The following is a 27,011-nucleotide window of genomic DNA, read 5'->3' on the forward strand; positions in this document are numbered from 1 at the left end:
AGGGGGGGAAAATGCTTATGTAAGCGAAAAAAAAAAAAAAAAGCTCCAACAACTCTCAGGTGAGGCCCCACACCTTTTGGCAGATCGCTCATGCTAAAAGCCATTGAGCGTTTTTGATTATACAATTACGTTGTTTCACACAAAACCATTACAGTTGGCCACAAACAATATTTAGCATTTCAAACAAGCCAACCCAACTTGTTGTGCAACACGCCTGGCACTCTCAGCTGGGTGTGCGCATCAAATATTTATCAAACAATTAGAATTACTCAGCAGCACTGACACAGCTAGAGCCGACATGTTCAATATTCCCTGTCTAGACAGATATAACACACACTATGTTCTTTGTTCATTCTAATACGGACCATGCCACTGAAACATGCTAACAAATTAGCATATGTCACTGACCACTGCTGTTGAAACATGCTAATAAACCACATGCATCATGGACCATGCCACTGAAACAGGCTAACAAATTAGCATATGTCACTGACCATGCTACTGAAACATGCTAATAAACCACATACATCATGGACCATATCACTGAAACATGCTAACAAATCAGCATACGTCACTGACCATGCTGTTGAAACATGCTAACAAAAAACATGCATCATGGACCATGTCACTGAAACATGCTAACAAAACACATGCATCATGGACCATGCTACTGAAACATGCTAACAAACCACATGCATCATGGACCATTCCTCTGAAGCATGCTAACAAATCAGCATACGTCACTGACCGGGCCACTAAAACATGCTAACAAACCACATGCATCATGGACCATGTCACTGAAACATGCTAACAAACAACATGCATCATGGACCATGTCACTGAAACATGCTAACAAACCACATGCATCATGGACCATGCTACTGAAACATGCTAACAAACCACATGCATCATGACCATGTCACTGAAACATGCTAACAAACAACATGCATCATGGACCATTCCTCTGAAACATGCTAATAAACCGCATGCATCATGGACCATGTCACTGAAACATGGTAACAAACAACATGCATCATGGACCATGTCACTGAAACATGCTAACAAACCACATGCATCATGACCATGTCACTGAAACATGCTAACAAACAACATGCATCATGGACCATTCCTCTGAAACGTGCTAATAAACTACATGCATCATGACCATGCCACTGAAACATGCTAACAAACCACATACATCATGGACCATTCCTCTGAAACATGCTAACAAATCAGCATACGTCACTGACCATGCCACTGAAACGTGCTTACAAACAACAAGCATCATAGACCATGTCACTGAAACATGCTAACAAACCACATGCATCATGGACCATGTCACTGAAACATGCTAACAAACCACATGCATCACGGACCATGTCACTGAAACATGGTAACAAACAACATGCATCATGGACCATGTCACTGAAACATGGTAACAAACAACATGCATCATGGACCATGCTACTGAAACATGCTAACAAATCACATGCATCATGACCATGTCACTGAAACATGCTAACAAACAACATGCATCATGGACCATTCCTCTGAAACATGCTAATAAACTACATGCATCATGACCATTCCTCTGAAACATGCTAACAAATCAGCATACGTCACTGACCATGCCACTGAAACGTGCTAACAAACAACATGCATCATAGACCATGTCACTGAAACATGCTAACAAACAACATGCATCATGGACCATGCTACTGAAACATGCTAACAAACAACATGCATCATGGACCATGCTACTGAAACATGCTAACAAACCACATGCATCATGGACCATGCTACTGAAACATGCTAGCAAACCACACAAATGATTCATCAGGTGACACCTGGGGAAAAGAAATCTTTGCGTGTGCAGGAAATGAGTGTGTTGTGTTTTGACACAAACGTGTCGTCACTAAAGACATTACACACTGATGAGAGATGGAAGCCATGTTTGTTGTGCAACAAGAAGCTCTCTGTGAGCATGAGAGGAGAAAGATGGTGACATAGGAAGATGGGGTCGTCATTTAGGAGGGAAAATGTTCCAAACAACGTAAACAAGCAGACAGCCGATGTCAATATTTTGCTCCTTCGCCAACCCCGACCCCGACAACCCCCCCCAAACACACATCAACTTCATTTCAACAACAGTTTTTTTTCTTAAAAAAGGTAAAAACTTCAAGGTCATTGCCCCTTTAGTTGGCACTGTGCCTCTGTGTGTGTCTGTGAGAGGGCTAGTCCTACTGGTAAATTTGAGAAAAAAGATAAGAGATAAAGTGAGACGGTTACTGAGTGACAATGTCGACCGTGGCCTACATACAGTACTAGCATGTTTGCTCTGCTAACTACACACTAGCATGTTTGCTATGCTAACTACATGTGTTGGCGTGGAACTTTTTCACTGCCAAAACAAAACTTGTCAAGCAAAGATGTCGGCATAGAACGATCCTTATACTGTCCCTGACCCCCACGGATCAAGAAAACAGGGTCTTTGATGTCTCCATTTGACCTCGGTCACCGTGGCAACGCATCCTGGGCTGGTCTGGAAGTTGACTGTATATGTGTGATTGTGTGTGACACATTTACCCTTGTCTCCTACGCTACAAATACATTGTGTTCCTAATGATTATGCAAATTATATTGTTCTTTATGGCTGCACGGCGTTCAAGTGGTTAGAGCGCAGACCTCACAGCTAGGAGACCAGGGTTCAATTCCACCCACCCTCGGCCATCTGTGTGTGGAGTTTGCATGTTCTCCCCGTGCGTGTGTGGGTTTTCTCCGGGTACTCCGGTTTCCTCCCACATTCCAAAAACATGCTAGGTTAATTGGCCACTCCTGAGTGTGAATGGTTGTTTGTCTATACGTGCCCTGTGATTGGTTGGCCACCAGTCCAGGGTGTACCCTGCCTCTCGCCCGAAGACAGCTGGGATAGGCTCCAGCATCCCCCCTCGTGACCCTCGTGAGGATAAGCAGTACAAAATGAATAAATGAATGAGTTCTCCTCCTATTTTGTGTGGAAGTGGTAACTTTTTGGCTTCTTATTGTGTCTTTCCCCACCCTCGGCCATCTCTGTGTGGAGTTTGCATGTTCTTCCCGTGCATGTGTGGGTTTTCTCCGGGTACTCTTCGGTTTCCTCCCACATTCCAAAAACATGCTAGGTTAATTAGCGACTCCAAAATTGTCCATAGGTATGGATGTGAGTGTCAATGGTTTATCAATGTCAATGGTTTGTCTATATGTGCCCTGTGATTGGCTGGCCACCAGTCCAGGGTGTACCCCGCCTCTCGTCCAAAGACAGCTGGGATAGGCTCCAGCACCCCTTGCAACCCTTGTGAGGAAAAGCGGTAGAAAATGAATATTTTTCTTTGATTTTGCTCAATAGTCCATATAAATTAGTCATGATTTTCAATTCATCAAACAATTTGTTATTGAACAAACCTCCCAATAATAAGCCAATAATAAACCAAAAAAGTATGCAAACTGGGGCGGACTATATGTAATATATTGGAGCATTATTATGACACCTAGTGGCCAGAATACTACATACATACATCTATTTTGTATGTCGCTTATTATCCTCATGAGGGCATGCTGGAGCCTATCCCAGCTGTCTTCGGCCAAGAGGCGGGGTACACCCTGGACTGGTGGCCAGCCAATCACAGGGCACATATAGACAAACAACCATTCACACTCACATTCATACCTATGCATAATTTGGAGTGGCTAATTAAACTAGCATGATTTTGGTATGTGGGAGGAAACACACGCACGTGAAGAACACGCTAACACCAGAGACATCTTACCAATCTCCCGACTGTGTGATCATTATGCTAACCACTCAGCCAACGTGGCCCCAGAATCCTACATATAACTTGTATTGTGATATTTTGTGCCAAATAATGAGCCACAGTCAAGCACCAAACAGTGAACATTTATTAATTTATTCAATGTGGGCAGGAAAGGGAGTGGGCAGAAGGTTAGGCATTAGCATCCATTTGCTAATAAATTTGCTAATAAAAGTGTAAAACAACATTTATTTTGTGTTGCTTATGCCCGTATTGTTGTTATTTCAGCTGTCACAAAAGAAAACTATTTTGTGTCAGAGTGAAAGTTATGTTGACACAAAAGCTGGTTTTCTGCCTTTTGTAGTTGGGAACTGATATTTTCCTGAAACTTACCCATGTTCTACTGCTGTTTACAAAAGAAGGGGAAATGGCAGAACGTCTTTTGGTCAGAAAGTGTTTTGGTAGGTTCGTATTTCTACAGCTATAGAACACAGGTTGTGTTTTGAAAAATGGCTGAGATTGAATGAGTGAAGAAGCGGAGTGAGGGAGCGATGTCGGAACCGTGACGCCCGTGAGGGACGGTCAAGCGTGTCATGAAAGAAGTGGACGAAGACCAACAGAAAGCGAGCTTGGATCGCTATTCACATTGGCGCGTCTTTGTAATAAATAAGTAGTGAAAGAGAAGACAAGCACAACAGGGCAAAAAAAAAAAAGTCAACGCAGGACAAACAGGAAGTTGCAACAAATGCTTCCTGTTCACACACTTGTGTGCTCGGTTCTGGTCGTCAGGACTTGGGTGAGACAAAAGAAGCTTTGAGAGTGACTGGTGTGTGTGGTACTGTGACCCACATTTCTTGGCAGCCAACACACGTTGCCATGGAAACCCACCCAGCCCCCCAAACTTTGCTCTTGTCGTCGTCGTTTGTCTACATTTCTGCTGCTAAGTAATGCCAAAGCTAAGAGGCCGCTGTCAATCAAAGACGACGTGACACAAATGACAAACATCCGCGCTTTCTTCTAGCTAGCCACATGTCACCGTATGCTAACTTCCTTAGCGTGTAGCCATGTCTATTTATACACCTGTACTAGCGGTACAGCTAACTTGTTGAGGTGCTGGCGTTACATAGTGTGCCTTTTAAAACAACAAAGGCACGCCGTCAAAAGACGGGGGGGTCGAAAGGTGGCGGATCACTGGAGGCCAAAGCCCTCGGCGTTGGAGATAGCGATGGTCAGTTTGTGTTTGAGCTCCTTCCTGCTGCGATACGGCGGCAAGCAGATCTGATTGAAGCACGTGTGCGACACGGGCAGCCTGACAACAACAACAACAACAACAAAACAACACCTGAAGTCACCTGTGTGCTAATAAGGCATCCACCCGCGTGTGTGCTTGTACCAGTCAGTGGGGGCGTCCAGTTTGGAGATTTTGAAGTTCAGGTCAGCCATTCCTCCCACAGGAATGCGATCGCTTCCTGTGGCGAAGTGCAGTAACTTCTTCTGCAGCTCCAGTGGGAACGCCAGCACCACCTCCCAAAAACTCCTACACACACACACACACACACCGACCCCTCAGAACTGATGCTCCATCAGTGTCGCGGCGCTACTTTGAAGCGGCAGAAGTCACCTGACGGTGGCATCGTTCTTGCTGTAGCCTTCATAGTGGGCGTTCCTCTGCAGGGCACTCATGTCCACCTGAGGACTTCCACACACCAACATCTCCACCTCCTCCGGACGCAGCAGCTAGCATGAGCACACGTAGCATTCACTCAGTCAGAGGCAACAAAACTTTATTCTCAAAATAATCTTTGTCAAATTTCTTCTCATAATGTCTTATATTATAAATTTTGCCCCAACCTAACACTCCAAAACAAAAAAATATTTCAACTACTACTAGTACGCTACTAAAATTACTTTGTATTTATTACATTATTTTTATTATTATTATTATTATTATTAAGTTTATTCTCATGAAATAACTTTTATTCTAATCCAACTTTTTTCTCTTAATATTTAGACTTAATTGTTGCAAAATTAAAGCTTTCAATTTCTAAAATTTTCTTTTTTAATTATTATTTTATTAATAATAAATTACTGTTGCAACGACACATCATCAGTAGGGTAAAACTAACCTGTCTCACGACGGTCTAATCCCAGCTCACGTTCCCTATTAGGAACGTCCCAATTATTTTATTAATAATAAAATAATAATAAAAAAATAAATAATAATAAAATTATTATTATTTTCTTACCATAATTAACTTTTTCCACAACTGAATTTTGCAAATATATGTATAAAAATTACAACTTTATTTTGTTTTACTTCTCATAATATTTACTAATATATACTTTATGTGAACCCAAAAAATCATTATAAAAATTATTATACCATTATAATTATTTTATTATATAAATTTTTATTTTATTATTTATATTAGATTTATTTATATTAGATTTTTTTAATATATTTTTCTTCTGATAATTCTGACTCATAATATTTCGACTTTATTCTTTCAACAATATAACTTTTTCAACAACTGAATTTTGCAAAAATTTGTTTTTCTTTTGTTTGGTGTGTTTCTGGTGTACTCGCGGTTCAAGTCTATATGCTGCCAAAATGACTTTATATTTATTTATTTTCAAAATTATTATTACAAGTTTATTGTCATGATGAAACCGGAAGTGAGAGCATGTCAAAACATGGTGGAGTCCAGCAATCAGGAAGTGATGTAAGACACTCCACAAGGTCACGTGTGACATCATTTCAAACTTGTGTATGTGTGCGTGTGGGCGCGTGCTCACCATGAGTGCGTCAGAGGCGCACACGCTGTGGAAGCCGTGGTAGAAGGCAGCAAACTGCTTGCTGATGGACTTATTTAGCAGGAAGTCCACATACAGATTGATGTACTCTGTGCAGGTCACATGACACACATACAAAACATGAGACGCCTTCTCAGGCGTGCGTGACATCAATCCGCAATTAGTCCACAATTTCCCGTATGGCTAGTTTGTGCAGGAAGTAGGAAGTTGCAAAAGAAATGTCTTGGTGCTTTCACTTGAATGAATCCACATCCAAATACGTTTTGGTACTTGAATGTATGTACTTGTATGTGTGTACTTACCCCTCCTGTTGTGTTTGCTGACGGGGATCTTGTCTCCACCTGGCTTCAGGTTGTACCATTTGACGACACCCATTTCCTCCTGACACACCTGAACACAACATAGCTTCTTTTAGCATAGCTTAAGTTGCTTTAGTGTTGTGAACAGCCGAGCCTTGGTGGAGGTCTGCACTATGGTCAGTATACAGTATATACATACATACATAGTCAGTATATACAGTGAGTATATACAGTATATACAGTATGTACAATCTGTATATAGCATATAAAAAAAATTTTTTTTACTTATTTTTGTTTTTCCAACTACTTAAATTTTCCTTTTGTAAAGTTTCTTCTCGCAATTATGACTATTTTTTACTTTTTGTGCGACCACAATATTACAATTTTATAAAAACAGTATAATACACTACTAAAATGACTGTTTTTGTTAAATTTTCTTACAAGTTTATTCACACAAAATTAAAATTCTCATACTACACCTTTTTCTCTTAATATTTTGACTTCATTGTCAAAATGACAGCTGTTTTATTGTAATTATTTTCCAATTATTACAACTTCCTTCTTTTAAATGTTATTCTCATAATTATGACTTTATTCCCATAATACTCATAATAATAATATGTTTTGTTTATTTCTCATATTACACCGGTGTCGTAAAATTCTGACTTTTCACCTTAGATAGTTATATGGACTTTATTGTTGTAAAATTACTACACTATTTTGTATTTCTGCTGCTGTTGTGTGTATGTGTTCTTGTTAAATTATCATTTTTAGAATATGGCGTGGGGCAAAAAAACACCACCCACGAGCCGCAACTGGCCACCGGGCCGCACTTTGGACACCCCTACAGTAAAAAGTATCCAACCTGGAACGTAAGGTAAAAGTCTTCCTCCACGTTCCCCTCGTAGCTCAGCAGCTCCTCCAATCCGTGAGCCAGCTCCTGACAACACACACATTTAGAGTACACGGAGTGTAGAAGTACATGTGAGAGTACACAGAGTATAGACGTATACGTGAGAGTACACGGAGTATAGACGTATACGTGAGAGTACACGGATTATAGAAGTATATGTGAGAGTACACGGGATATAGAAGTACATGTGAGAGTACACGGACTATAGACGTATATATGTGAGAGTACACTGAGTATAGACATATGTGAGAGTACACTGAGTATAGACATATGTGAGAGTACACTGAGTATAGACATATGTGAGAGTACACGGAGTATAGACATATGTGAGAGTACACGAAGTATAGACATATGTGAGAGTACACGGAGTATAGACATATGTGAGAGTACACGGAGTATAGACATATGTGAGAGTACACGGAGTATAGACGTACATGTGAGCATACACGGAGTATAGAAGTACATGTGAGCGTACACGGAGTATAGACGTACATGTGTGAGTACACGGACTATAGACGTATATATGTGAGAGTACACGGAGTATAGACGTATATATGTGAGAGTACACGGAGTATAGACATATGTGAGAGTATACAGAGTATAGACATATGTGAGAGTATACAGAGTATAGACATATATGTGAGAGTACACGGAGTATAGACATATATGTGAGAGTACACGGAGTACAGAGTACAGTATAAGTATGTAGAAATGCTTGAGCGCTGCGTCGTGAGAAGCAGACGTGTCCTCAACAAGCTTCCTGACCTCTTACACAACTGGCCTGTTTTTAGCACACACACTCCCTTTGTGTGTTCAAGTGGACAATATCCCAAAGAAATACACACACAGAGATAGACAGCAGATGGGCAAGTAGATAAATAATCTGATAGAAAAATAGATAAACAGAAAGATAGACAGACAAGGAAATAAAAGTACACACAAGGTATGGGAAGTTGTGTGACGTTATGAGTTTAGCTTTGGCTCCCTCTAGTGACGACAAAGACAATTGCAGGTTTAGAGCCCTTTAGGTTTAGATGCTATTGGTGCTTAGCTGTGGCGTTTCTGTGAGTATTTCTTTTGAGTAGTCCAAGTATGAGAAGTACAACAAAAGCTCAGTCAACAAATGACTTTTCAGTAATGGTTAGTATAATGAATGACTATTTACCAGTGATGTTTATACCTTTAAGAAAAGTAGCACAAATGCCTCCACCCACAGAGACAAAGAGACTATGACTGACAAAAGGGCTCACTCCGTTCATGCTGTTGCTCGATGGGCGCACCAAAATGATGCAGTTAATTTTCATTTTATGTGTGATTAAATGACTAAGCGACTAATCGCCCCTGGCCTAGTACCAACAAGAACGGGAAATCTGTAACAGTCCTACTATTTACTATTACTACAATACTGCATGATTACTGTTAATATTACATCATTACTAATAAACAGGAAGCTAATCAGCTAGTCAACAAAATCCATACACTAAGGAAGCGAAGTACACAGCGCGCATATAGAGGTGAACTGACACAAGCACATATCGTGGTTTTGTTTTTTTTCAACACAGCAATAATGGCTGCTAATGATGCTAGTCATGCTAGGCATCAGTAATGTTATGAGACATGACATTAGATTATATTAGCTTTCACATTGCATGGAGACTGGCGTCTGAGCCAGCAGAGCCCAGGCGACATGCTATGGAGTGGGAAAAAAAGGTTCTCCTCTCATTCCGTGTGGAAGTGGTAAGTTTTTGGCATCTTTGTCCTTCTTCCCTACTTTTATTGAAACACTTCAATTTACTACAATTTACACTTCAACACTACAATTAGAAAAAGTAAATTAGAGAGTCTAACTAGCTTGTGATCCAGTCGCCTATGCAATGTGATGAAAACAAAGAATAATAGGAGTGTAAAAATCAATCTACAGGGCTCTAATAATGTTCATTCATTCATTTATTTTCTACCGCTTATCCTCACATGGGTTGCGGGGGTGCTGGTGCTGGTGCAGCTGTCTTTGGGCGAGAGGCGGGGTACACCCTGGACTGGTGTCCAGCCAATCACAGGGCACATATAGACAAACAACCATTCACACTCACATTCATACCTATGGACAATTTGGAGTCATCAATTCTAATAATGTTAAAACCCATATTTCATTTTCAATGCTCTTAATTACAAAAAAATTCAATTTATTAATACTGAATCCTACTTTGCGGGAACCAATCTATCAAAATGATGACTGAGTCACAGTCATCGTCAAAAAAAACCCACCAATTACAAAAGTGAAACATAAATATCTCAATTAGAGCCCACGCATTCACAAATAATTGGACATCAGCCCCCCGAAATTCCACGTCACTCAGCCTCTAGTCTCCATGCATCTTTCCGTTAGTGGCTCATGACCTTTAACCCCCAGCTTACCGGCATGATTTGCTGCAGGTCGTCCAAGGTGGCGGTCGCCATGCCGACGAGGGCGTTCTGGTCACACGGCATGGTGGGCGGAGTGAGCAGCTTCCTGTGCGGGATGAAAAGTAAGTGTGTGACTCTGATGACTACCTCATCTCACACACACACACACACACACGCACACTGACCTATAACAGTAGAGAGGGAAGTGGATGTCCAGAGCGATGCTGTTGTACACGGCCAAGCCCATCAGCTGATTTGTTAAGGACACACACACACACACACACAGTACATATACTGTATCAATAATTACTGGATGTGTTATATCCATCCTTTAAATAAGGGCACCCATCCCCCACGCCCTCTGTGCTTTATTTACATGTCACCATGGTAACGCAGCAGCAGCCGCCATGGAGACTAGACTGCAGTGACAATGATGAATGAGAGTGCAACACATTTCCCAGCATTCCTTTTTCATTCCTGTTTTCTCCTAGCGAACACACACACACGCACGCACACACGGACACGCTAACCTGGCAAGGAAGAGGCAGCCATTAGGTTACGTAACCTTCTGACAGCTACCAGATGGTGAGCAGATAGTTGAAGTGTTTGAAAAGGATACAGTCCCAATGAGCTGGAACTCGGAATAGTTGTCACACTTCCAGCTGCTGAACCAATGACAGCGCGAGTCCTTCATGTAGGTGAACATTCCTTCACAAGCCAACCAGAGAGATCATCATCATCATCATCATCATGATGATGACACTCAAGAAGAATGAGAACAACAACTGGACTGAAGTGGGGGCGTGTGTTCAGTGAACTTTTTCCAGCCATTCTGGGAAGACTGACTTTCCATCTCGTCTTTCCCACGAGTGCGCTCACCGTAGTCCGTGTGGAAGATCTGACGGACCAGCAGCAAGAACCACTCCTTGGTCAGCCCCCCCATGTCGAGCCCCGCCTCCCCGACAAACGTCACTCGCAGCTTCTTCTTCAAGTCACACCGCTTCCTGGTCAACTGGGGGGGTATCCACACTTTGATTGACAGTCACAGCAGCCAACACAGCACATGCTTTAACCGGGGAACGCTTCGTGAAGACCCATGAGGGTGCGCTAGCTCACATCTGCCCCGCCCACAAATGTGAACACTGACCTCGTCCAGCGAGTCTGCGAGGAGCTGTGCCCGTCGTACTTTGATGTTGAGGAAGAGGAGGTTCATGTCCACGCGCTGACGCCGCGACACTTTGCTCACCAGACTTTGCTGTCGCACACACACACACACACACACACACACACAGACCTGAGGTCAGCACAAGACGAGAATAATGAAGATGACGACGGCGCTGACCCTGGCCTGGCTGATCATCTGCTGCTCCGAGTCCTTCTGTATGATGGCCTTCTTCACCACCGTGGACAGGATGAAGGGAAACTGGCAGAAGGAGAACCTGAAGGAGAACCAGGATCACGGAACGTCGCAGTACTGAGGAACAAAAAGCCAGACCCGCTCGTCTGCCCACCGGTTGGAGTTGCCGTAGCTCTGCCAGGTCCGGTACTCCTCCATGAAGTCGATGTGCTCCAGAGCGATGTTGTAGAAGTCGGTGAAAGGCATGATGGGAGGAGACGCCACGCTGTTGGCCGCGTCTAAACGGACACGGCAGCATCAGTGTGCGGTCAACTAGCTAAAGGAACAGTGCACTTTTTTTTTTTTTGCCCATCATCCACAATTCCTATGTGAGACATGAATGTCTTTCTCTTGTCTGTGCATTCTAAAGATATCAAAATAGCTAAAAAGAGGCAGCTAAGAATGCACATAAAACTCAAAAAGCTGCAACAAGGCTCCATTTACAATGCAATGCATATTTACCAAGCTACCTGAGGCATTGTGAGAGACTGCATCTAGCATAGCTAGTTGCTAGCCGGTGTGGTGTGGCGAGGTGTCACTGCGCCAGTAATATAGTTCTTGGGCGTAACAATGTTAATATTGATATTAACATTGTTATGTTAATATCAATATTAACATAACAATAACAATAATAATAAAAAAATAACAATAATGTTGATATTAACATTGTTATGTTAATATCAATATTAACATTGTTACGCCCAAGAACTATATTACTGGCGTAGTGACACCTCGCCACACCACATCGTGGTTAATATTGATATTAACATTGTTACGCCCAAGAACTATATTACTGGCGTAGTGACACCTCGCCACACCACATCGTGGTTAATATTGATATTAACATTGTTACGCCCAAGAACTATATTACTGGCGTAGTGACACCTCGCCACACCAAACCGGCTAACAACTAGCTACGCTACATTCAGTCTCTCACAATGCCTCAAGATACAAAGGAATGGTAACGTATTAGAGCTACCCAGGAAGAAAGTTCTGCTAATGCTTAAAATGACCAAAAATACAGCAATAACACTAAGTATTACACGTTATCATAAATACGCCTGTTACTACATGCTAACAGTATGGATATAGTAGCATAAACCATTGTTGGAGGTTTTTGGATTATCTAAATGGCAGGTTTTCTAGGTGGAATAGGTGTCCCCCATTACATGCAGTAATTACCGGCCTTATTTAGCGGTTCTTATATCTTTAGAATACACAGAGAGGAGAAAGACATGTGTTTATGTCTCATAAGGATTGTGGATAATGGTGGTGGTGGTGGTGACACAGCGCCCACTGGTGGTAGGCGGAGGTACGCGTTGCACTCACTGAATAGGGCGAGCACTTTGGTGGCCGATGGGATCCACCACGAGCACTTGGATGCCGGAGGGAGCTCGTCGGGCTCTGCGGGAAACAGCCGAGTGGAGATGAACTGCAGGAGGCGCTCTACCAGCTGACGAAAACGCCGGGCCGACAACCTTATACACACACACACACACACACTAAATGTGGCTTGGCAGGGTGAATTATGGGAAAAAAACAGTAGAGATGCACGATATATTTTTATTCAAACAGATACTGATAACCTTCCGCTTCTCTTTTTTTATATCGACCCCTTAAATTTAGATTTAACTGTGGTTTATGCACACCTTGTGCACACCTATCCATCGGATCCTTCTCTCCAGAACCCCTAAATATATCTTCCTAGGAAGACTGAGAAGACTTCGGGCAAGAGGCGGGGTACACCCTGGACTGGTGGCCAGCCAATCACAGGGCACATATAGACAAACAACCATTCACACTCACATTCATACCTATGGACAATTTGGAGTCGCCATGTTTTTGGAATGTGGGAGGACAACGGAGAAAGTCCACGCATGCACGGGGAGAACATGCAAACTCAACACAGAGATGGCCGAGGGCGGGATTGAACTCGGGTCTCCTAGCTGTAAGGTCTGCTCACTAACCACTCGACCGCCTAATTGGAGTGTTTTTTTAATTATTGGTTATCGGAGCTATTCATTCATTCATTCATTTTCTACCGCTTTTCCTCACGAGGGTCACGGGGGTGCTGGAGCCTATCCCAGCTGTCTTCGGGCGAAAGGCGGGGTACACCCTGGACTGGTGGCCAGCCAATCACAGGGCACATATAGACAAACAACCATTCACACTCACATTCATACCTATGGACAATTTGGAATTTAAGCCTAGCATGTTTTTGGAATGTGGGAGGAAACCGGAGTACCCGGAGAAAACCCACGCATGCACGGGGAGAACATGCAAACTCCACACAGAGATGGTCGAGGGTGGAATTGAACCCTGGTCTCCTAGCTGTGAGGTCTGGTTATCGGTTATCAGAGCTAGTTTTAATGTTATTTTATGATAATTCTCTGTCTGATTATCGTGCACCCCTAAAAAGCATCCACATCAATGTGTACATCATGTTCCTCCATCTCACTTTTTGAGCCAGTGAACCAGGAAGTGATGGTCGGCCTCAGACAGCGCCGCCATCTGCCTCAGCAAGTGAGCGTAGATCACGTAGGTGCTGGTGCTGGAGTATTGAGGGTTCTGTGCACACACGTATTGGACAGATCATTGTCATCGTCATCATCATGCCATGCCACAAACTATGATCCACGCACCACATGAACAAAAGAAACATCAAAGACACAAGCCCCTCCCTTTTAGGGAACACGTGCAAAAGTATCATCATGAGGTTGCAAAGTCTCACCTGAACCAGGATGAAGTAAGCACGCAGGTCGTCTTTAGTCCGAGGCCTGAAAACAAACAAGTCAATGAGTGGCAACATCACATAGTAAAGACGTTGTCACGGAAACAGCTGAAGTCAATCAGACGTGACCAGCGGAATGAAAAAAAAGATCACCCCTTCCACTCCCGCAGCAGACTGTTGATGATCCCCTTCAGCACCGACTTCTGGATGTCCTGCGGCTGCTCACAGACAAAAAAAACACGCAACAGTGCGGTCACATGACCTGCCATAGGAAGCTCAAGTTCAACGCCGCTTGCTCACAGTGCTGAGAAGCGAGTCGTAGACCACGTTGACAAACTTGGCGTTGACCCCCGAGTCGTCAATGGTGTCGAAGCATCCGTTGGGGTCTCGCTGGGATGGTGGTGGGGAGTGTGAGAGGGTCAGGAAACAGGAAGCACTTGAGCAACCGACTAAGCAACCGTCTTACCTTGAAGGCGGCATTGAGCTCGATGAAGGAGTCAAAAGTGGTCAGGTAAAAACCTCGGACCTCCCGCCAGTCACCTGATAGCATGGCGCTCTCGACGTCCTCCCTGACAACACACACACACAAGTGTGCACGGCACATTAGCATGTAAAAGATGGCGAAAGATGGATAGGGGTCTCACAGGAAGTCTTTGGCCGTTTTGGTACGAAGTGGAATGACGGGATCACATGGGAACGGAGCTTTGACCTCTGGGGGAAGCGTGTCGATGGACGCTCGCTGCTTGTGGCGGACGTCACTGCATATTGGCGGGAGCTCACGCACTGTGACACACACACACACACACATACTTGTGAAAGGACACTGGAACTGTTTGAATGTGGTATCACACACACACACACATCTGTGTTGCGTATAATTAGAATGGTGGTGTGTGTGTGTGTGTCGCTGTGGTAACGGTGCAGGTGCAAATGTGGGTGAGGGGGAGAGAGATAAAAGCAAGGCCGTGACAAACATCACGCCGTGGGCGGAGCGCGGAGAACGCCCGGACCGTCAGAGACTTCACCACCTCAATGGCCTCCTTCAGAGTGTCAGTTGACAGTGACAAGGGCTCGTCACCGTGACAACCGGCTCATCACAAGTGCACCTGCCCCTCCCACTCCTCCCGCTAATGAGCGTTTGCGTGCTGATGATAATTGTCTTGTCTCCTAACACCCCTCCCACACGAGCAACCTAAACAAACACAGGAAGTGACGTGCTCCTCGTGACAACTGACCGTGCTTGAAGCCCGCCGCGCCGCTCAGCATCGTGGCCATCCCGCCGGCCGCCGCCCGACCCATCATGTCCCTCCTGTGGTTGAGCGTGGCGATGAGAGTCCCGAGAGACGGCAATGGCTGCTTGGCTCCGCGGGCCGGTGGTCCCTGGTGTGGAGAGGTGACATCATCAAGGCCAGGGACAGTGCATCATACGTGTCAAGCATGTGCGTTTACGCCATTGACCAAAGTTTGGTGACACAAAGCGCTTTGAGGACTCGTACAGGGAAAAACCCGAACATCAACAATGGAAAACCAGGATAACGTCTGGAAGCTTCTTCCAGGTGACATCTTAACAATGAAGTGTGAATGTGTGTGTGTGTGTGGACACTTCATGACATTACCACACACACACACACATCCAAAAGTGTTTAAAGTGCACATTCCCGAGCGCACACGGCCATGATGACATCATCCAATAGTCCTGTGGCTGCACTCTGATGACATCATCACACGCAGTCTTATGTAAGACGTCCTTCATTTTCCTAACCTCAACCCAAACCAACAACCAGCAGGCCACGCCCCTTGACTGTCAAACACTGCTGCCTTGAATGATAGGTGTCAATTAACACTGTTGGAGGATGAAGCTTTACTTATTAGGTTTCATATTAAGCTCAGTCTGTGTGTAAGTTGTTGACGTCAAGTGTAGTTTAAGCTAGTGAGAAAAAAAACAAAACAAAGTTTTTATTGTTGATTGGCTAGCTATACACGCGCGTATTCACGCGGCTAGCTATACACACACACACAAGCAGCGTAAAGTGTTCTTACAGTAGGAGAGCAGCTGCTGGAGATCGGCGGTAGCTTGTCTCTGTCCCTCGCCACTCCAGAATGTTCTCCATCCATCCTCCGCTTTTCTCCGGCGGGAGGAAAAAAAGAAAACCCCCCCAAAAACCACTCTCAGTCGTCTCGCGACGCCACGGTCCAGCTGCGCACGGGGCGCCACATGCGCGCGAACAGGTAATCCGGAAGCTTCATGTCCGCAGAAAAAGAGGAGAGAAGTCTTACCTTCGTCACAACAGGTGGGCTTTGGTGGACGCGCACGAGCCCCGCGCACGCGTAATCACGGCACGACGTTGCCGCTGGGCAACCGGAAGTAAACAAGAGACCGACGCCTGTGGCGGGCCTGCGCCATTTTGGCAGGCAAGGAGGAGGGGCTCCAAGTGGAAGAGGCCGATACTTTATACAACACCGCCCCGAACCGCTTGGAAAATATAATGTGGGCATTTTAACATGTTTCATAACGACTTAATTAACTAAAAGTTTTATAAAACGGTGGCTTTTGGTCGAATGGAAAACATAGGCAATCTGGTGACGTCACTCCAATCTAAACTTCCATCCATACCATAATGTATGTTTTGTTTAGAGCTTTCTAAATTAAAATGAATGTGATAGTATATTATTATATAATATTTGTATCGGTTTCGTCTTCTTCGTTCTTTTAGTTTAAAAGTTCTGACGGGAAGATATGTTATGTTATGTTATGTTATGTTATGTTATGTTATGTTATGTTATGTTATGTTATGTTATGTTATGTTATGTTGTGTTATGGCGCGACAAAACTGTCATTGAGGACATTTTGATGTTAACAATAATCATGACACTTTTCCAGACACACGACGATGCCGGATCCCGCCTCTCGCCCGAAGACAGCTGGGATAGGCTCCAGCATGGGCTCCGCTACCGTCGTGAGGATAAGCGGTATAGAAAATGGATGGACGACTATGCCCGTGACGTGTTATTTGAGCCACGTGTCTTACCGTCTGCCTACGCAAGATGGCGCCGTGTGGCCACTTCGCTTCATTGCACGTGAGTGAAGAGTACCGATTCTATATTGCGCAAAAGTCAGCCTGGTATCGGCGAGACCGACACGATACTGATATTAAGAGCAAAAATCATTTAATATCTGGTAAATTTGAAAAAGTATCATTTCATATCCTAGCATAAACAATACAAGCTATTTAGTACTTAATATATTAAATAGAAAATATATAGATCACATAAAAAAATCCTAATTTAAATAAAATTATAATTTAATAATGAAATGTATTTGTTTTAAACCCCTACAACAGAAAAAAAACAGATGGCAAAAAAGTAAAAATAAAAAAAACATGTTCAAATAAATAATTCATTATTAAGATCTACTATAAGAATTGAAACTATTCACAATTCACTCATGGCTCCTTTTCCAATCCGTTATCCTTTCAACACACAAACGTTCCTGCTACTACTGAAGTATTGATATTTTGATTTGAGAATGGATTTTACAGCATGAACTCATACTAATTAGTTACAGGTGACTTGTTAAGCTTAGTAGCGTGTTGTGTTTGTTCACAAACTGAGAAAGTAAAGGTGATAAGGTGGATGATTGTTGCCGAGTGTCCCCTAAGCTGGCCTGAAAACAGGAAGTGGAGCATTTGATGACCATAAATGTAAGCGTCCATCTTGGAAGTGTATTTTTGGCACTATAGGTGTTGTGTTTATGGACGTGTCGGCCTGCCCTTGAGGTGTTGGCGGTCCACTTGCACGATATGGCGGCACGGAGGGGGTCCACGTCTCGGCATGTTTCCGCAGTCGAGTCACCTGTGACCATATTTGGCCGCGCCATCTCTTCTGTTCGACACGTCGACGTTACGTGATGGCACCAGTGTGCACGTTGGCCTGAACGCTTCAACTCCCTGTTGCTTTTTCCACCCAAGCTAGCAAACCTATGTTGCGTTCGAGGAAGTGGCACGTTAGCCGCATTAGCATGTCGGTGCTAAGTGACTCGCCGGCGTCTTGTGATTGATGGATGACTTGAAAAGTGACTCAGTCAGTTCACGTTACGACGGTGTGTCGTCAGAGGGCTGTCAGCAACACTCCCAGACGCCATTTATCCTGAAGCGTCTCTGTACTGTAAATACTGTATGTGTGTGTATGTGTGTGTGTGTGTGTGTGTGTGCATGAGGCCACGACAGGTGCATGCAAGTTCCTTTCCCGCCACGTGTCTGATGACATGATGTCAGCCCCTGAAAGACATGTTAACATCAAGTCATCTCCAAGACATGCACATAATGTCTCACACACACATCATCCTCTTCAAATGTAAATGACCTCTGACCTGGAGCCACTCAGCTGCCATCTTCATGTGTCAGCGGCGCCAACCGCCCAACTGCCGTCAATCATGTTATCGTCAAAGAAATCACCTCATTCGGTGTGTTTTGGCAAAATGGGCGTGACAGAACCAGAACCAGGTGTTTTGATTTAGAATGAAAAGCAGCCATGACTAAAAGGAAGTGTTTTACTTAGGCTTGTCAAAGTTAAAGCGCAGACGGTCCTATTTTTGTTTTGACACGCAATGAACGTGCGCACGTTTAAAGAAATATTGTACAAAAATGGAGAAAGAAAAGGGTCATTTGAATTGCAAATGTAGCTTCAAAGCCCTAGCAGATGGCTCTCGATGCGACAAGGCAGGACCCAAGTTATTTGTGTCTACTGTCGGCGTGAGTTGAGTCATTTTGATGTTGTCATTTATGCTGTGGTACATTTGCATACAAGTTTCCCAACTAAGTATTTTTAAGATTGCTTTCAACTTCTATTTACTGCAAGGCATAGCCGGGACAGCTATTTGCGGGCTTGTGTCAATGTGACCATTGCTGAAGAGAATGGAGAATGTAAATAGCATTAGCAGGGCGCTAGCTAGTCACCGGGAAGGATCTTCAACACATCAGTAAAACATACTACATATATTACAGCCACAGTTTATCTTATTTAGTATATATTTTAGTATATATTTTGAAAAAAAGCAAGTTTTCACCACACAAATATACATATTGGCACTCAATAAGATAATCAAATCCTACCTTTATGCATTCCCACATCGTATCAGCATTTGGGAGTAAATATAAGGTGAAAGAAAAGAAATAAAAATACAGTAAAGTAGTCAATATATGCTGCGTGGGACCGTCAAACTGGGATTTCTAACTGTATATTATTTCTGAATAAAATAATGGCCCATATAGAGAATGAAGATTTCCAAAATTGATATCCCTTTACATAAAATTAGAAAAATAAAAAAATAAAGTTAAAAAAAAAATAAAGTTATTATGTATTAAATCGATTACCATGAAGATAAAAACATCTTTCTAGCTGCGATTCAGTATGATTAATTATGAAATAACATGTGATTAATTGTGATTAAATAGGTTAATTTTCATTAATTTAATTTTAATTCATTCATTTTAATTAAATATTTAACTTTTCATATTAAAAGTCGGGCTGCACGGCCGACGTGTTGGTTAGCGTGCAGGCCTCACAGCTCGGAGACCCGGGTTCAATTCCACCCTCGGCTATCTCTGTGTGGAGTTTGCATGTTCTCCCTGTGCATGTGTGGGTTTTCTCCGGGTATTCCGATTTCCTCCCACATTCCAAAAACATGCTAGGTTAATTAGCCACTCCAAATTGTCCATAGGTATGAATGTGAGTGTGAATGGTTGTTTGTCTATATGTGCACTGTGATTGGCTGGCGACCAGTCCAGGGTGTACCCTGCCTCTCGCCCGAAGACAGCTGGGATAGGCTCCATATAAGCGGTAGAAAATGAATGAATGAATACTAAAAGTCAGCATCCAAAAAGGAATATGGAAACCATTACATCATCATCACTCAAGAAGTCATGTGACCAAAGGAGCAGTCAAGTGACAGTAAAAACATTTAATGTCAAGATAGACAAGCACATTTTCATATATTATTATTATTATTATTATCCTATGTAGCATAAAAACTCTTAAACATGTTTTACACTTCACTCTACAAAAATAGCTTCTTCGCAACATCCTGTGTGTGCGTACCCATCCGCGTACGCGGTCATCCAAAGTCGATGCGTGGTCTGTACTCCAGGACCATTGGATACGTCTGATAAATAAAGAGGATAAAAAAAAAAGATCATCCTCCCACACGGCATGCAAGGACAGGCAAACAGGAAGTGTCGTCTTACATTGTCGGCATGCAGCCTCCATCGAGTCATGTAGATGAACTCCAGCGTGTGGTCTCGACCCATGATCTCGCCGTTGCACAACACGTCCAGCTGTCCCACACACACACACACACACACACACATAGATGGCAGCATTAACACGGGGATGCTAACAGTTAACACGCTTTTACCTTGTTTGGCGATCATTATGTTTGTCGTATTTTGGTTTGTCGGTATTCAGCAGTGCATCTCACCTCGTAAGAGCTCGGCAGTTTGAGTTTGAGGCTGAGAAACTTCTTGATGGTTCCCACTGTGACTCGGCTTGAGCAGCGAATAAATCTCTTCATCAGATCCTGATTGGACGACAAACATGATGACATCAAACATAGAAATACCTGCGGGTGCGAGTGCGTGTGCGTGTGCGTGTAACGTACCGTGACCGTGCTCTCGTCGGTCTGGGCCGTGTTGCGGAGGCAGTCCAGACAGATGGCGATCTGAGGGTCACTCCTGTGGTAGTCCTCATCGCCGCCGTCCTCGGCATCACCGTCAGGAAGCCCCGTCCTCACAAAGCTATCAGCTGTGGTCGCACATAAACATGACAACTTTGATACATGTGACCAACTAACCATGCTAACCAAAAGGTTAGCATGGTTAGCATGATATGCGGATCATCTCAACGTCAAAAGCTTGGTTGGCTTCTTACCCTGGACATTCTCACTGCGCTGATTTGACCTCCAGAACTCCAGTTCTTGCTCCTCCTCCTCTGAAGCACACACAAAGAACCGGTGTGAGTGTGCACGCAGCGGCCATGACGGTGACGCACCATCCAAGCAAGCACTTACTCTCTCTGAGTCCTGGAACCAGCTTGAAGATGATCTCCTCCAGTGTGTTGTCCAACCTGTAAACATGGACGGGAGGAAAGAGGACAAAAAGGAAAGAATTAAGATGAGCAGAAACAGGAACTAAGATGAAACGATACCGGGAAGCAGCATGTGAAGATACAGGAAGTAGGATAAGAAGATGCAGGAAGTAAAATGAAAACATGCAGGAAGTAGAATAAAGAAGTAAGATGACAAAATGCAGGAAGCAGGATGCGAATATACACAGGAAGTAGGATGACAAACTGTTGGAAGCAGGACGAGAATATACACAGGAAGTATGATGGAGGATGGAGGATGAAAAATAGAATGAGAAGATGCAAAATGTAGAATGAGAAGATACAGGCAATAGCATGAGACGGTGCAGGAAGTATGATTAAAACAAACAGGAAGTAGGATCAGAGTACAAGATGAATTGAGCAAGATGAAAACACACAGGAAGTAGGATGACAACTGCATGACATAGGATGAGAACATACACTAGAAGTAGGATGACAATTGTAGGAAGCAGGGTGCGAATATACGCAGGAAGTAGAATGACAATACACATAGGAAGTAGGATGAAAAGACACAAAAATAGGAAGTAGCATGAGAAGATGCAGTGTGATTAAAACAAACAGGAAGTAGGATGAGATTATACACAGGTAATAGGATGAAAATATGCAGGAAGTAGGATGACAACTGTGGTAAGCAGGATGAGAATATACACAGGAAGTAGTATGAAAAGACACAAAGTAGGATGATAAGATAAAGGAAGTAGGAAGATAATATATGCAGGATGTAGGAGGAGAAGACAAAGGAAATAGGATGAGAATATACACAGGAAGTAGGTTGAAAAGACACAGAAAATAGGATGATAAGACACAGAAAGTAGGATGAGAATATACACAGGAAGTAGGATCAAAAGACACAGAAGTAGGATGAGAATATATGCAGGAAGTAGGATGACAAGACAAAGGAAGTAGGAAGATAATATATGCAGGAAGTAGGATGAGAAGACAAAGGAAGTAGGATGAGAATATACACAGAAGTAGGATGAGAAGACGAAGGAAGTAGGATGAGAATATATGCAGGAAGTAGGATGACAAGACAAAGGAAGTAGGAAGATAATATATGCAGGAAGTAGGATGAGAAGACAAAGCAAGTAGGATGAGAATATACACAGGAAGTAGGATGAGAAGACAAAGGAAGTAGGAAGATAATATATGCAGGAAGTAGGATGATAAGACAAAGGAAGTAAGAAGATAATATATGCAGGAAGTAGGATGAGAAGACAAAGGAAGTAGGATGAGAATATACACAGGAAGTAGGATGAAAAGACAAAGGAAGTAGGATGAGAAGACTGAAAGTAGAATGAGAAACAGGAGGTAGGATGAGAAGGTGCAGGGAGGGGAATGAGAAACAGGAAGTGAGATGAAAATATATGCAGGTAGGATGAGAAGACCAAGTAGGATGTAAAGACAGAAAGTAGGATGTCAAGATGTAGGAAGTAGGATGAGAATATACGGAGGGAGTAGAATGATAAACAGAGTAGGTAGGATGAGAAGACACAGGAAGTGGGATGAGAAGACACAGGAAGTGGTCTGACCTGAGCATGTCCAGGGGGTTGGTCTCGTGCACCTGAATGCCACACTTGGGACAGTCATTGCTCTCCTCAAAGTGCTGCACGATGCAACTCTTACAGACTGAGACACACACACACAGAGCCGGTTAAGATAAGATAAGCTAAGTTAAGGAGCTCAGCTGTCACATGACTTACAGGTGTGCAGGCACTCTGTGACGGTGGTGGGTTTGATGAGGTAACCTCGGCACAGGTAGCACGTGATGAAATGGTTAAAGTCTCTCACCATGTGCGTCCTTCCTGCTGCGGTGGCCATCTTGGGAAGCTCACGTGCCCGCCTTCTTCTTGTTGTTGCGATCGAGTGACTTAGCAGAGGTCAAAGGTTAACTGTGTGAAGTCCTGCTCCATGTTCAGCGCGGCCTGTCACATCAAACGTCCAAGTCTGTCCTGGCCCAGATTCCACAAATTCCCACACTGTCCCGACAGCTCGTTAACGTCCCTGACCTGCTCCATGAGGGGTCAGAGGTCAACACAGGACCCCTCACTGTCGTTCATGACCTCTTTCTGTTACACTTTCAAATTTGACCGTGTGCCTGTCGGAAACAGGAAAAAGCTTGTTACCAAGGAAACTGTCTTTTTGAGTCTGTTAAGTACTTAGTACTAGTACAGCATATGTACAATGGCGTGTATGCAGTATTAGTGTTGTGATAAGTGTACATTAAATTAGTGTGTGGAGTTCTTATTTAGCAGTAAGGGTATTAAAGTAGTGTAGCAGTGTTGCAATGCATATACTGTAAAGTACAAATAAAAATGCAGCCAATGACATGATAAACACAAACACTGAGGCTGGTGGCCCCGCCCCCAAGAGTCTCTACCCGGAAGTGATCCACCTGCTCTCATTTTAAAGACGTCACACACACGCACGCGCGCACTGTGTGTGTGTGTCAGGAGGAGCGGAGTCGCGTACGCGCGCATCTTTCTCGTCGTGCACGTCATCGTATCACCAACAACACTGACAACGTGGAGCAACACGCGCGCGTCGCAGTCGGGTTCTGCGCACTACCCAGCGACGGCACGAGCGGACCGGAAAAGTTAGCCAAGATGACGTCACAGCCGCTCGACGACGCCAACTAGCGTGTGCACAGTGACGCGCGCGTGTGTCGGCGGAGAAACCCGTCCAAGTTTGTCGTGAACCAGAAGGAACCGGACACAAGAACACAAACCGTCCTCACCTCCGTCACACTTTCCCCACGCACGCCTTTGCCCGGATGTCCGCGTGACACCGCCGCGTCCTCGCGCTCTGCAACACGGAACTGCGCGGCTCGGTTCGGCCTTGGTCCGCCCAGCAGGCAGGCGGAGAACTGCGGTGGGCGGGAAGACACCAGGACGCGGAAACTGATTGTGTAACACATACACACACACACACACACACAATGACGTTCTTTAACAAAGTGCCTCAAGTTAAACTGTAACATAAAAAAAATATTCCACTGGAGTGTTCAAGGAATACTTTAGGGGGCACTGTGACTGGTCATGTGACAGCCTAAGCTATGCTAGGAAAAAAATACATTTGCAGTATATACATCAACATGTATATTATATTATTAAACATATATATGTACATGTTTAACATGTATATTGACATCAAATTAACCAAATTACTGTTAGTAAATGATAATATATAATAGTAAACATATAATATATGTAAATATGTAGTAGTAAATATTGGTGCATATTATTAGCCATGTTAGTGAACATAAATAAGCATATAAATTACCTAGCTCCGTTTTCATATGAAACCAGATGTATTTTTTTGAGTACTGAGAGGCGGGGTACATTCTGGACTGGTGGCCAGCCAATCAGAGGGCACATATAGACAAACAACCATTCACACTCACATTCATACCTATGGACAATTTGGAGTGGCTAATTAACCTAGCATGTTTTTGGAATGTGGGAGGAAACCGGAGTATGCACGGCGAGAACATGCAAACTCCACCCAGAGATGGCCGAGGGTGGGATTGAACTCGGGTGTCATAGTTGTGAGGTCTGCACGCTAACCACTCGTCCACCGTGCAGCCCTCATAACAACCAAATATTAGCACAACACAACACAACTGGACACAAAATGCAGTTCATTCATTCACTCATTTTTTACTGCTTATCCTCACAAGGGTCGTGGGGGGGGCTGGGATAGGCTCTTCGTGCGAGAGGCGGTGTGCACCCTGGACCGGTCGCCAGCCAACAACCATTCACACTCACATTCATACCTATGGACAATTTGGAGTCACCAAATGTTACTATTAAGGGAGAAAAAAGTCAAACCCTGCATGGGCCTGTGTGGACATTAAAACATAACTGAGATGGATTGAGATCTATCAGCGTGGAAAAGGTTACAAAGCTAATTCTAAAGATTTGGGACTCCAGTAATAAACCAGGAGAGGCCGTCCAACCAAAATGACCCCAAGAGCACGGCGATGACTCGCAAAAGAAGGTCACAAAAGACCCCACTACAACATCCGAAGAAGTTCAGGCCTCACTGGCCTCAGTTAAGGTCAGTGTTCATGACTCCACCATAAGAAAGACGCTATTCCACACCGCTGTACTGATTAGAGTGCGAGTCAGTCGTCAACCAAGCCGCGTTAGCAAGTTGCTAACCATCCCTATCAATCAAGTTTCAACTTAAGTATTGAGCGGTGTTGACTCCTTTGCAAATCCTCGAAAACATCCCCAAAATAAAGTCACATGAGGTCGGGTCAGTTGCTGACCTGCCCAGGCCATGAAACCTCATACGGCGTCCAAAGCGGCGCGTGAGGTGACTCCATGTTTATGCGTGTCAGCGCGTGCGGCGAAGAGGAGCGGCCATTAAAGCTGCACTGAAACACGGCCGCCTTGTGTCATTAAAAATACTCCCTGACAGAATTCCTGATCTGGAAATATATAGCCTGCTAGCGCTAATATTAGCTGCGCAAATCCTCCTCGCCCTCGCTCGGCCTGGTTGGCGGGGCAGGACTCTGCATCTGTGGCATCCGTGACGGCACGCGTGTCATCGGCATCATCATCGTCAACATCGACACACGTGATGACCTCATATCATCACGTTTGGAGAAGCTCCGCCGTGAAGCTGGAGCACAGTAACACCTTGATGATGTCATTGATCAACATGGCCGCCGCGCACGTGTTGTTTTGCTGGTACAATTTATGACACTGTGAGAATGGGGTCAGGGTCTCTCATCCGATGACCCTGCTCATCTGCCGCGGCCTCCATTCCGGCCCCCCCGCGGACCAGAATAAACACACACATCATCACTTCCTGTTGGAACACAACACTAAAAGTGTTAGTCGTCCCCACCACTTTAATGCTGTCATCACACACACATTTATCCGCGCTTCATGTCGTCATTGCCTGACAATGTGGGAGTGGAGTTCTGACTGTTGCCAAGGTAACCTCAGAGGATGGACCATCTGTCCCTGATGTGTGACCATGATGGACCAGCGGCTACCATTCATACCCTCAAAGAAACCCAATTGTGAGTTTTGTGTGTCAGCTGCTCTTCAGTAAATATTCCTCGGACGTCAACATCAAAACAGCGTAAGATCAGTGTCGCCCCGTGGGGTCAGAGGTCGCAGGGAAAGGAGGCCAGTGCCGCTCATAAAGCAGCGAGCACGAGACATGACGATGAGGTGGGGTCAGGGATACAGCGGAAGCAAGGCAGGGTGTGGAGGTGGGTAAAAAAAAAAAAAACCTGAGAGGGGAGGAAAAGGACAGTCCAAACATTCCAATAACATTCCCGGATGATGACAAGGAAATGCGGCAGCTGCCGACGCCCAACACAAATATGAAGACAACTCAGCAGCATGGCTAACACCACATGTTGACTACTATAAATAATGTGCATGTATATCTATATTTATCATGGATAATGCCATCTTTACAAGCATGTTGACCAGCGTGGATCATGTATCCCATAATGCTACTGTACGCTTACTAGCATGTGCGCCAGTACAGT

The 27,011-nt window shown here is 44.1% G+C and overlaps 2 protein-coding genes across 2 annotated transcripts; both read right to left on the reverse strand.

The window, feature by feature from the left end:
• Positions 1-4,285: 4,285 nt before the first annotated feature.
• Positions 4,286-16,760, reverse strand: hectd2 (HECT domain containing 2). The gene is made up of 22 exons (XM_058051405.2): positions 16,382-16,760; positions 15,577-15,721; positions 14,986-15,124; positions 14,808-14,910; positions 14,642-14,731; positions 14,495-14,559; positions 14,342-14,387; positions 14,069-14,178; positions 12,940-13,088; positions 11,726-11,849; positions 11,557-11,653; positions 11,362-11,469; positions 11,094-11,226; positions 10,834-10,922; positions 10,400-10,464; positions 10,227-10,320; positions 7,764-7,838; positions 6,902-6,989; positions 6,582-6,688; positions 5,407-5,522; positions 5,179-5,322; positions 4,286-5,094 (listed from the first exon to the last, which is right to left on the reverse strand). The coding sequence occupies exons 1-22, from the start codon at positions 16,454-16,456 to the stop codon at positions 4,974-4,976; spliced, it is 2,283 nt and encodes a 760-aa protein (XP_057907388.2). The 5' UTR covers positions 16,457-16,760; the 3' UTR covers positions 4,286-4,973.
• A 3,534-nt stretch (positions 16,761-20,294) lies between these two features.
• On the reverse strand, positions 20,295-24,403 carry pcgf5b (polycomb group ring finger 5b). The gene is made up of 10 exons (XM_058051542.2): positions 24,234-24,403; positions 23,506-23,594; positions 23,200-23,421; positions 23,029-23,125; positions 21,405-21,460; positions 21,266-21,325; positions 20,997-21,139; positions 20,817-20,915; positions 20,584-20,673; positions 20,295-20,501 (listed from the first exon to the last, which is right to left on the reverse strand). Exons 3-10 carry the CDS (start codon positions 23,315-23,317, stop codon positions 20,454-20,456), a joined length of 711 nt encoding a protein of 236 aa, XP_057907525.2. The 5' UTR covers positions 23,318-23,421; positions 23,506-23,594; positions 24,234-24,403; the 3' UTR covers positions 20,295-20,453.
• Between the last annotated feature and the right edge of the window lie 2,608 nt (positions 24,404-27,011).

Source organism: Doryrhamphus excisus, linkage group LG10 (assembly GCF_037039965.1).
Source record: "Doryrhamphus excisus strain RoL-2023G ecotype Guam linkage group LG10, RoL_Dexc_Guam_v1.1, whole genome shotgun sequence".
Taxonomy (NCBI): Eukaryota; Metazoa; Chordata; class Actinopteri; order Syngnathiformes; family Syngnathidae; genus Doryrhamphus; species Doryrhamphus excisus.

Coding starts and splice junctions, on each gene's coding strand:
- hectd2 (XM_058051405.2), bottom strand. CDS start 16,456: ATGGATGGAGAACATTCTGGAGTGGCGAGGGACAGAGACAAGCTACCG. Junction 14,388..14,494: donor CTGCTGCGGGAGTGGAAGGG/GTGATCTTTTTT, acceptor GTTTGTTTTCAG/GCCTCGGACTAAAGACGACC. Junction 5,095..5,178: donor CTGGACGCCCCCACTGACTG/GTACAAGCACAC, acceptor TGTTGTTGTCAG/GCTGCCCGTGTCGCACACGT.
- pcgf5b (XM_058051542.2), bottom strand. CDS start 23,317: ATGGCCACCGCAGCAGGAAGGACGCACATGGTGAGAGACTTTAACCAT. Junction 20,916..20,996: donor CCGACGAGAGCACGGTCACG/GTACGTTACACG, acceptor TCGTCCAATCAG/GATCTGATGAAGAGATTTAT. Junction 20,502..20,583: donor GGAGGCTGCATGCCGACAAT/GTAAGACGACAC, acceptor TTTATTTATCAG/ACGTATCCAATGGTCCTGGA.